The sequence below is a fragment of the Hordeum vulgare genome, chromosome 7H (genome assembly GCF_904849725.1).
Source record: "Hordeum vulgare subsp. vulgare chromosome 7H, MorexV3_pseudomolecules_assembly, whole genome shotgun sequence".
In the NCBI taxonomy this organism is placed as follows: domain Eukaryota; kingdom Viridiplantae; phylum Streptophyta; class Magnoliopsida; order Poales; family Poaceae; genus Hordeum; species Hordeum vulgare.
Window position 1 is genome coordinate 7,738,646 of NC_058524.1, and position 12,178 is coordinate 7,750,823.

At 42.8% G+C, this 12,178-nt stretch overlaps 1 protein-coding gene across 1 annotated transcript; it reads right to left on the minus strand.

The window, feature by feature from the left end:
• Nucleotides 1-226: 226 nt before the first annotated feature.
• Nucleotides 227-1,966, minus strand: LOC123407970 (pollen-specific leucine-rich repeat extensin-like protein 1). The gene is made up of 3 exons (XM_045101213.1): nt 1,956-1,966; nt 538-1,014; nt 227-441 (listed from the first exon to the last, which is right to left on the minus strand). The coding sequence occupies exons 1-3, from the start codon at nt 1,964-1,966 to the stop codon at nt 282-284; spliced, it is 648 nt and encodes a 215-aa protein (XP_044957148.1). The 3' UTR covers nt 227-281.
• Nucleotides 1,967-12,178: the final 10,212 nt, after the last annotated feature.

Consider the following 12,178-nt stretch of genomic DNA (forward strand, 5'->3'; position numbering starts at 1 on the left):
ATAAAGATTATTTTTTCCAACAGTTAGTGCTAGTTGGTTTGAGAATGCAACTTTTATGCACCTATTCCAGTCAAACAGAGTTGAACAAGCCATCAGTGTCTTTTCCTTTTTCACCCAGGAAGAAGACTAGTACAAGTTGGAACATTTGTGCTCTTCACTTATTAGGCAACAACAAGAAAGAGCAGGCAGCCTAACAAGCTCATTAGCAAGCACATGACCAGATTGCTTAAGTTATCAAAACCAAACCCTGTAGCTTGCATGGAGAGCAAAAGAAGGGCCCATCACAGTATGACCAATTCATCAACAATAAAGACCACGGTTACAACCACAATCAAAAGTTCAGAACTAGACGAACATATTGCAAACTGGACCAAATCCACATCCTCCTCGGATATACTGAAGTTGCAGACGAGGAGCACCTTGCCGCCGGAGCAGACGGACCTGGTGAACAGGGAAGAATATGGTCAGATTCAGAGATAGATAGATAGATAGATAGATAGATAGATAGATAGATAGATAGAGAGAGAGAGAGGGTACCTCCCGGTGGATGAAAGGTGGCGCGGCGGAGCAGTTAGGGGTCGGCTCGGGCTAGCGGATGGGGAGGGGCGGCGGCGCTGATGGGAGGGGCGGCGGAGCCGATGGGAGGGCCAGCTCGGGCTAGCGTACGGGGAGGGGCGGCGACGACAACGGGGGGCGCGGCACGGAGGAGCAGGCGGCGATGCTGGGAGCAGGGCGGCGCGGAGGAGCAGGCGGCGACGCAGGGCGCAGGGAGGCGCAGAGTAACAGGCGGCGACGCTGGGAGCAGGGCGGCGCAGAGGAGAAGGCGGCAGCGCTGGGAGCAGGGCGTCACAGAGGAGCGGGGGCGGCCGGGGAGCAGGGCGGCGTGGGCAAGAACATGGTGAGGGCGGCGGTGGGGCGGCGCGGAGGAGGGCAGCACGGAGGTGCAGACGGCTCGGGGAGGAGCACACGGCGCACAGGACGCGCTCTGTTTTGGGGGATTTGTGAAAAGGGGGCCTTTGACGGTCAATTTTTATCTCCGCGTGTCAAATTTGGATTTTGGCGGTCTGTTTTCATCTACGCGCTCTATTTTTTGGTAAGACGCGCGCACACGGTAAGCCGGGTGTTACGGAATAAGCCGAGTGTTGATTACACGGTTTACCCTTTTTATTTTTTTCTACACAAAAAGTTTATCACTTTACTTTTCAAATTTTGTCTGTTTTATTTTGTTGTATTTTTATTATACTTGTTCTTTTATTATATTTTAATTTCATTGTCTTTATGTTTTTGGGATTCACCCATCCGTAGGGTCAGCACGATCTACGTCTTCAATTTGACCGGACTCGAGAGAGGTTTGATCGTAGATTATCCTTGTGATGTATTAGAGACATGTGTCTCCCTTGTACAGAAAAGGAAGGGGCAGTTCCAGCTACGAGGAAGCGCAATTACTTTGGCGGCATGCATGACTCGTCCAACCGTTTAAATCAACGGGAAATCGTGTGATACCGAAAATCCATGGGATCTGGCATATGGCATCATCACATGGCACCTATAGGGTGTGGTAAAAGTTTGGGGGCATTTCGAATAGGCATCACCTCAGGTCGCTGGTAAAACGCACCATCTTTCATGTAGTCTCTCGGTATCGAGAGGGAAAGTGTCGGATTTGTGAAGGAAATGTTGGTCGTGCTGCTCGGTTGGCCTCGAAAATTTCCGTGCTCTTAGGCAAGTCCATTGAATGACATGTGTCAGGCCCCCGCATTATTTTGACCCGCCTACAATATTTGAGACATTTATTGCATTTCTAGGGTTTCAGCGTCGGAAATTACAGATCTGCAAGGCGACACATGAAATCATGCCCAGAAGCAGCATGGAAAATCCTATGTGATGTATTTGTGACATGTGTATGCCTTGTGCAGGCGTGGGAGGGGCAGCCCCAGACATCGCGGGTACGAAATCACCTGGGCGACATGCCTCATCCAACCGTTTGAAGCCTCGGAAAATGGTACGATGCCAGAAATCCTCAGGATCAGGCACGACGTCATCACATGGCCCCTGTAGGGTGTCGTAAAAGTTTGGGCGCATTCCGGGTGGGCCTTGCCCGAGGCCGCTTGTAAACTGCACCATCTTCGAGGTAGTCTCTTGGCATCGAGAGGGAACGTGTCACGTTTGTGAAGGAAGTGTTGGTCATGTTGCTCCGTTGGTATCGAAACTCCCCGTGCTCTCAAAGGAGGCCATCGAATGACACGTGTCAGGCGCTCGCATTTTTCTGACCCGCCTACAATATTTGAGACATTTATTGCATTTCTAGGGTTTTGAGCGCCGAAAATTGCAGATCTGCAAGGCGACACATGAAACCATGCCCAGAAGCGGCATGGAAAATGCTATGTGATGTATTAGCGACATACATCTCCCTTTTTCACACGAGGGACGGGCAATTCCGGCAATCAGGGGGCGAAATTACTTCGACGGCATGACTCGTCCAACCGTTTTAATCCACGGAAAATCGTATTATACCAGAAATCCACGGGATCTAGCACGACGTAATCACATGGCCCCTGTAGGGTGTGGTAAATTTTTGTCCAATAGGCCTCACATGAGGTCGCTTGTAAAACGCACCATCTTAGTCTCTCGGCATCGAGAGGGAAGGTGTCGGGTTTGTGAAGGAAGTGCTGGTCTTGCTGCTCCGTTGGCCTCGAAACTTTCCGTGCTCTTAGGCGAGGCCATTGAATGACACGTGTCAGCCCCCCGCATTATTCTGACCCGCCTACAATATTTGAGACATTTATTGCACTTCTAGGGTTTCAGTGTCGGAAATTGCAGATCTGCAAGACGACACATGAAATCATGCCCAGAAGAAGCATGGAAATCCTATGTGATGTATTTGTGACATGGGTATGCGTTGTGCAGGCGTGGGAGGGGTAGCCCCAGCCATCGGGGGTACGAAATCACTTGGGCGACATGCCTCGTCCTACCGTTTGAAGCCTCGGAAAATGGTACGATGCCAGAAATCCTCAGGATCAGGCACGACGTCATCACATGGCCCCTGTAGGGTGTCATAAAAGTTTGGGCGCGTTCCGGGTGGGCCTTGCCTGAGGCCGCTTGTAAACTACACCATCTTCGAGGTAGTCTCTTGGTATCGAGAGGGAACGTGTCACGTTTGTGAAGGAAGTGTTGGTCATGTTGCTCTGTTGGCATCGAAACTCCTCGTGCTCTCAAAGGAGGCCATCAAATGACATGTGTCAGGCCCCCACATTTTTCTAATCCGCCTACAATATTTGAGACATTTATTGCATTTCTAGGGTTTTCGGTGATCTTTCTACCCTCCCTCGCACGGTTTTCGATGATGCACCAGACCGTAGAGCCCACACGGTCTATAGTCGACATGAGAGACATTCCTGTGGTAAAATGAATAAATAAATAACATTCAAGTATTAAAGATAAATGCAAGGGAAATCACTTTAGAACTTTTTTGAATTTGAAAATCTATAAAATGTAAACTGAGTGCTTTTGCGGAACACACGGCTTATAGTGTGTGTGTAAGCCGTGTCCACTTGCCAAGCACACGGCTTATAGTGTGTGTAAGCCGTGTGTACTTGTCAAGCACACGACTTATAGCTCAAGCCGTGACGGCGCCGTCAGGCACCGCTGTTGTAGACACGTGGCAGGTACCTTTACCGGGTGGCGTGCTATAAACCGAGTGCTTTCTTCATATATACCGTGTGACACCTATAAGCCGAGAGCTTTTTGTGGGCACTCGGTTTATAGGATAGCATAAGCCGAGTGCATTGTTGTTACCGGGTGTTTTTCCGTGTGTACACGGCTTAGATTCAGATAAACCGAGTACTCGAAAAAAAACACGACTTATAGCTTGCCACACGGTAAAACTTGATTTTCCTGTAGTGTAATCTATATATAACCATTTGCCACAAGAGAGACTATGTTAGTGAATTATTTGTTTATTTGTAGACATCAACACCATGTCATTTCTTCTTTAGAGAATTATTAATTTGACACGGCATGTTGATTGATCACTTCACATGATGATCTCAGCAGCGCTGCTAGCTGCAGGCGCCACACACGCTTACTTATTGGCTTTGCTTAACATCGACGCGGAGAGGCTGGGAAGAGGTTGACCATGTATGACAATCCCACCGAGTTGGCACTTAGCTTGCTCCCCCAGGATGGAAGAATATCATACGAAAACCAATGTTTAATGAAAGTTTCATGAAAACCATATTTTAAATTTTTAAAAAAATCGGAAAAAACTATGAAATGTTAAGGGGTGATGTTTTATTGCAATACAAAATTTGAAGTTGAAACACATTACGACATGTGAGCTATGAAAAAGGTAGATTTCAGCCATGAATCACTACTTGGCACTATCCAATGCTTATTTTGTCTTTTTCATAGATCACATCTCCTAATGTGTTTCAATTCAAAATTTTGCATGGCAATAAAGCATCATCTTCTTAACATCCCATATATTCTATAATTTTTTTTGAAACTTCAAAATATATTTTTCTCGTGGTTTTCATCGGTTTCCACCGAATGTTGGTTTCCGTATGATATTCTCCCCCACTAGGATGACCCTCGCCATTGTCTAATAATGTTGAGCGTGCAGCAGAGTAGATGCAGCTAGTTGATGCATCTCTGCGACGTGCTCGGCCGGTCAGATGAGTGACCGTGCAGTCGTAACGTGTCTCTTTCTTTTAAAGGAACCAAAGAGAAATTCAAGATGAACCCTAAAAGACAATTTTTTTTACAAAGCCCTTGAAAACTGTTAACACCTCAAAATATTTTTGAGAAGTTAATCGTATCTAGTAGAATTCTTATCCGGTTAATTTTCTAAACTTTTGACGAGTTAACTTTCTAAACCTTGGCCTTCCTCTCATATTTATGCGGCCGCACACAATCCTCAGCAAAGGTTTTTTGCCTCCCAGATCCTTCCTACGCCTCTTCCTCTTTCCTCCCCAGGCAGACTGCATGCCGGCCCTACAACCTCGCCACCCACTACTGCTGATGCTACGCCATCGCCCTAGCTAAGGAAGCAACATGGAACGAAGGGTGTTGTGCGGACCTCCATGGCGTAAACAAAGGCCGGCTGAAAGACTATGCCGGCCTCTAAGACGATCGGTCACCCTACGCTTGCTCAGGCCGATGGCAAGCGGGAAACGAAGCCGACGACGGACGGAAATGCCCTCGAAGAGGCGGCAACAAAGAGAAGGAAGAAGATGTCCACATCGATGCCTTACTAGTGGGGACAGGGCCTATAGTCCCGGCCCGTAAGGGGCTTTAGTCCCGGTTCATCAACCGGGACCAAAGAGGCGGGACTAAAGGCCTAACCTTTAGTCCCGACCCTGTTCCAAGCCGGGACCAAAGGTGCTCCACGTGGGCGCCTCGGAGCGTCCTCAGGGCAGGCCCTTTAGTCCCGGGTCTTAACACGGACCGGGACTAAAGGATCCGTCTGTTTATTTTGTTTGTTTGACCCAAAAAGGTACCTTTTTTATTTAGTTTTCAAATTTTATTTTTGATTATTCTTTCATTTGTTTTTATGTTTTATTTCAATTTTAAAATCTTTGATTTATTTGACAATTTAATCTCTAATCACCCATCCTTACTGCTCTAGCGTAGATTACTCATTTCAAATCGTCTAACTTGTCGGCCGGTCACCCATCCTTTCACTGCTTCAGCCCGAGCACGCTTAACTTCCTGGTTCTATCGCCCCTAGTTGCCAAGTCTGCACTTGTTGTTCTCCTGACAATAGTAATCTATCAATCATAAACAACCTAGGGTTTGATGTCATGTCACATGATTTAATTTTTTGAATTCAAACAATTATTAAAATAAACAAAATAAGTAATAGTAATAGTGAATTTCAATGAAAACAACCTAAAGATTTTAAATAAAATTACTTTTTCTTATTTTTGTGGAAAAAACTTCTTTTTTCCATAACTTTTTTTACATTTGGAATTTTGAGCATCTGAGAAAACTTCACCGGGCAAGCCCCGGTGAAATCGATTCCCGATTTCTCTATTTTTTTTTGATATATTAAATTTTTTTTTTGACGTCGTATGCAAAAGTTATGGTCGTTTTACATTTTCCCCTTTTTTGAAAAAACGATCAAAATTCATATCTCAAAATTTGTATACCAACTAGGCACTAAAACCTAACTACATCTCAAAGGATTTTATTTTTTCAAGATTTTAGCATTTTTGTTTATTTTCTACAAAACTAAAAAAGACGGTCCAGGGAGGGTAGAGTTTGAAAATTTCAGAATCTCCCTTTATCCAAGAGCCCAATCATACCCGTCGACTACATTTGCTAGCACCGTCCCCCCTAGAATCACAACTAAGGTTAACCAAGCCAGAGTTAACCCGCTAAAAAGTTGAGAGAGTTACGATAAAAACTGGATGCACTTCGTGTACAAACTGGATCATCCTTCGAAGTATCAAGGTTTCAGACGAAAACCCATCTGCTACAAAGGCATTTTATTAAAATGATTTTAATTCCAGACTTTTTATACATTCAATATGCACCATACTATAACATGTTAAAATCTACAGAAAGTACTAACTAAAGATAATAAAAAACAACAATTAAATGACTAAAACAACTATATAAGCAAAACAATATTGTTTTAATTAAAATCCAAATTTAAATTATTCTAAAAATAACCAAATAAATCTTACTGTGATAACAATCTAACAAATGACTAGGAGAAAAAAGAAATAAATTAAAAACTATTTGTAAACTCAAGTTATTCACAATTTGGGGTTGAAGCAAATTTGAACAAATTCAAATTTAAAAACTAATTGCACAAACAGAAACTAGATAAAATTTTGAATCTAATGCAAAAAGAATCACTATTTTTTTTTTAAAATATCCTAAAAGATATAAGCAATTTAAAACAAAAACTACAAACAGAAATAAAATTTAAAAATAGGAAAAAATAAAAATAAAAAACCCCTTTAGTCCCGGTTCGTGTCTTGAACCGGGACTAAAGGGACCTTTAGTCCCGGTCCAAGACACGAACCAGTACTAAAGCCTCCAAACCCACGAACCGGGACTAAAGGTCCCTTTCGAACCGGGACTGATGCTAACATTAGTGCCAGTTCGTAATGGAACCGGGACTAATGTGTAAATTGAGCTGGGACGGAAGCCCCTTTTTCTACTAGTGCCTTCTCCCCTACTAGAACATTTAAACATGCTATGTTGTGGTTTCTTGGATCAAACATGATCAATTATGGCTTTTTGATGAAGTATATGCCTGCTTAGTTTGAATATTTTATTGTATGAACTATATGTGCGTTGGTATGTTGAATCGTTGTGTATGATTTGTTTTCATCGTTCAAATTCTGAGCCAAAGATTTTTTTTCTCAGCTTTCAAAATAGAAGAAAAAAATACATAATATATCTAAACCTTCACGTCCTTTGAAAAACAAATCTCAATGTACCTAAAGCTTCACGTTCTTATTTCCTTTAAAAAAAGCTTCACGTCCTTTCACCAGAGAAAAAGCCCCTAAAGAAACTTCACGCACATTCATCACAAGAGAAGAAAACTTTAAGTCACCAATGGCCTCCTCCAAAACTAATTAAGAATCTTCCATAGGTTACATCGCACGCATACAATTGTTGATATCTTTTGCCCTACCCTAACCCTGATCGCCTCCGCCTAACCCTGATCGCGACGCCCCAAGGAGAGGCCTCCCGTCGTGCTCGCTATGCTCTTGGCCGGGTTCTCGATGCCTCTTGCATGTTGTGTCACCTCATGCCACAGTCAGCCCGGATTGTCTCAGCTCTTGTTTGTGGTTTCCATCGCAAGTTGCATGTGTTGTAACCTCTCGCCACAACCACCCCAGGCCAGGCTTGGACACCAGCATGGACCATCACCTTGGAATCATGCATACATTTTAGCTTTCATACACTTATAGCTCTAGTGCATCTGTTGTATGGTAATCCCTACTCCTCACATTGATATCAATTGATGGGCATCTTCATAACCCGTTAGTCCACCTAATTGATACAAAACTTCCTTCTTCTTTTGACTTCTTTGATCTTTACCATCATACTATATTCCACCTATATGATATATCCAAGGCTCATGCTCATGTATTGCGTGAAGTTGAAAATGCTGACGCGTGTTAGATGAAGATCCAATTGCCTGTTTTGACACCTGGGTACTCATGGTTTATAGTTATGCGGTGAAGACGGAGTCATGTCATGCTAATATGATAAAATAAGTAGGGATAACATTCTCTAAGGATCATATAGTTTGAAAAAGTAATGTTTATACTTCTTATATTCATGGATATTATTATGTTGATATCATTTACTCCATCATTTCTCAATTATATACCTGAAAGAGATTACATGTTGGGTAGCATACCACATCAAAAATTCTGTTATTATCATTTACTTACTCGAGGACTAACATGAATTAATTAATCTTTGGGATGTTTCATGCTATTATATTATCAATCTTGGATACTTTATATGCAATTATATGGTACTCTATATCATTTTTGGAACTATACTATTAATCCAGTGCCCAGTACCAGTTCCTAAATTTTTGCTTGTTTTTTACTTTTCTAAAAAATCAATACCAAACGAAGTTCAAACATGATGATATATTTTGGTGATTATTTCTAGACCAAAAGAGACCCAAGAAATTTTGGAAGGAGGTCAAAAGTGGCACGAGGCAGCGATGAGCCTGGACACCCCCCCCCCCCCCCGAGCTCGTGGGCCCTTCATGCACCCTCCTAACCTAATTCCACTTCTATAAATCCTCAAATATCCTAGAAAAACTAGAGAGCCATCCGAAACACTTTCTTCGCCGCCGCAAGTCTTTGTACCTCCATGATGTCATCTAGAGACCTTTTTCGGTATCCTGCCGGAGGGGGAATCGATCACGGAGACCTGGAGATTGTATGAATACCTCTAAAAACCTTGGTTCTACAGACTAAACCCTCCGACTTTTATTGGGGCAGGGGATACCTAGGGTTACACATGGACGGTTGCATCTAGAGATAAACATGCTAAATATTTGAATATGTCTTGAAGTGTACATCAAGTCTTTGTAAGCTTCTATCTCGAATATGGCGAGGGCCATAGAAAGCATGGACTATTCTTCCCTTGCCGGTGGGTTTTCGATCGACCCATGACTGGTAAGCCGACAAGGTGATCGAGTACCCCCTAACTAAAAAGGTGGGGAAATGAAAAAACACAATATGGTTACTGATTGTTCTTTTCGGATAGGTAATATGCCAACACTCCAAATATCAGCTTTCAAGAATTTGTTTTTCATACCTATCAAGTGACATATCATACAATTCTTTGCTTCATATTCCCATTCATATTCGATCTCTCGATGACACTACTGCCATATTTCAGAAGTGACGCATATTCAATGTAATGTCTTGGATAAAAATAATAATATGTTGTGGCATTAATTCAAGCTTGCACGAACAACACATCAGCACAATCCAGATCATGACATGCGTTCTCAAAGAAACAAAATAGCCTACTCATCCATGTCACTCTCTCCTGCTTGAAAAAAGAATACCGTTTATTTTCCTGCCAGGCATACTCCTTCATCCAACCTTACATACGCCTCTCTCCCCGTTTTGATTTCCCCCCTCCCATCTCTGTTTCTTCTCACCGGCTATCCTTGAAAAACGTCTTAATTAATTGTCCCACTTTTTATTGACTTGCCAAAAATATATGTTTTCTTTGATAAACCAATAAGTTTTTACGTAATAAGTATATTTTGTTTAATTTAGTAAATCACTAACATATTTTATAAACATTTATTTATGCAATAACATTAATATAGGAAGGTAATCAGGGTGGAACGTATTACGACGTGTTTGGCTTGCAGCAAGATACTGGTTTTCGATTCCAAGGCTCCCTGGAACCGTACCTCTATGTTTGGTTCGTCCGGTACGTATTTCGTAGCCGTCGTTACCGGTATAGGACTTGATGAAACTGAAAATGCTCAGATCGAAGCTGATTGGAAAACCCGAACATATCCATACCAACCAAACAAGGCACATTTCCCATAAAACTAATGGGAAGCAAAGCTTCCTGATACGATAAAATCAATACATTAATTATTTTGGTCGAACCAAACGAGTCGTTAGAATCTTTATATCCTATTGCAAGGCATAAGCAATTATCTAGTCCTCACCAAAGAAAATTCGCCCAACAACGGCAATGCATGTGCCTCTATCTTTAGGTGGCACCCCCTCATGGTAACTGAACAATATTGTGTCGAACTCGAAAGAAGAAGGACAATGAAGGAACACCTCATCTAGACCTTTAAAAATTACAGGACCTAAAGTTAATACCAAATCATACTGACACCACTCCCAAAATGAACACATGCTTGTTCCTCGTGTCTGCATATATAACTCCCCATTTTCACTCAAGTAGTAGCATCGACTTCAACTAGTTGGAACACTCTACGGTCACTTTTAAGCATTTACAGTATGAAGAAAAATAGGACCGATTCTAGAGAGACAGTAGCTAATCATCAAAAGAATGTGAAAATGTATAAGGGAATAAGAGACGTTGGGAAGAACTGGATCGTTGCTATGTAGACAATGCATCCAGCTCAATTGTATCATGCTCAATGAACTCCCTTTACCTGCTACTAGTGCCATTCTGACATCAGAACCATACTCTTAAGAAGCTAGAACATCTTGAGATGAGGCGCGGCATGGCAGATACGATCATAATCTCGTAGGCGAGGTCCCCGAGACAACCTTGCACTAAATAAGGTCATTCGATGGAACTACTACCATTGATGGTGTACCAGGGAAACAATTCCTTTGCAAAAAAGGAGTCATAACGTGTCTCTTTCTTTTAAAGCAACCAAAAGGAAACCCTAGCAGATCCCCTAAAATCGATTTTTTGACAAAGTCCTTGAACATGGTTAACACCTCAAAATATATTTTATATGTTAATCGTATCTAATTGAAATCTAGCATGCTCGCTAGCTAGGTGTCAATTAAAGATTAATCATCCAATGCTCGCTAGCTAGTACTACTACTAGCATGCATGTGTATCTGCTGGTATACCACGGTACGGCAATGTTACCGTCTGAACATGTACTCTACACACACAATTACATTGTTAGCCATGTATCATTGCACTTGATCGCCAACCGACACGCGCCCCATGTTACCGTTTTGTATATTGCACATGAGTACAGTATACACCGCCTTCTGATGATTGGTCTATTCACAATCTCACTAGGCGATTCACGCCTAATTATTAGCTTTGGTTAACTCTCCGCATGGTCATCCATGGGTTGTCACGGCTAGCTTATACGCTAATACTACTGGTTAATTAAGAAGGAAATTGTGTTGTTGTACTTCAGTTGTCAATCGTGTGACACATGCCGGCAGGCTGGTTGGGAAACATAACAATCCTTCTAATTGTTTCCAACCAGCTTGTCGGCATTATGATATAATGCCAGCAGGCTGGTTGGCAAACATTTAGCAGATGTAACAAAATCTAGGGAGCGCCTGGAGGGAGGATGCAGCTACCTAGGGTTTTTTTCACTGTTCTGATCCTCTTAGTAATCTTTGTGACAAACTGAACTTGATCTAAAAGTACTTAATGATCTAACCCTTTTAGAAACGTCACATCCCGTGACGTTGCTACTGCACGTAGAAACGCATGTCTAACGGGGCGTTTCTGCTCCACATTCAAACGCCAAACTAGCTCGCTTCTGATCCACATGAAAACGTCATGCTAACTGGTGTTGCTGACCTTGCTTCAAACGTCATATATGATGGCGTTGCTTCTCTAGCCTAGCCTAGCTTTAAGCCCGTATAGCTAGCGCATGCGTGTGTGTATACATATGTACCTAGTCCCAAAATCTGTCAACAGTTTATGTCATGCCTGGGACACGCATGATCGAGCTATTTCTGGCTAGAGCTAGCTAGCTAGCCAGCGCCAGGCAGATCATGCATGACCAGCATGCATGCATGCAGCTGCAGAATGAGGATAGTCTATTTCTGGCCAGAGCTAGCTAGCTAGCCAGCGCCAGGCTGATCATGCATGAGCTGCATGCATGGATGAGGATAGTCGAGGAAGCTAAGCTAGTAGCTGGTAGGCAGGTCCAGAAGTGCACGTCCAACTGCAAAAGCAGATAGCGGAAAACTGCGACTGCCAC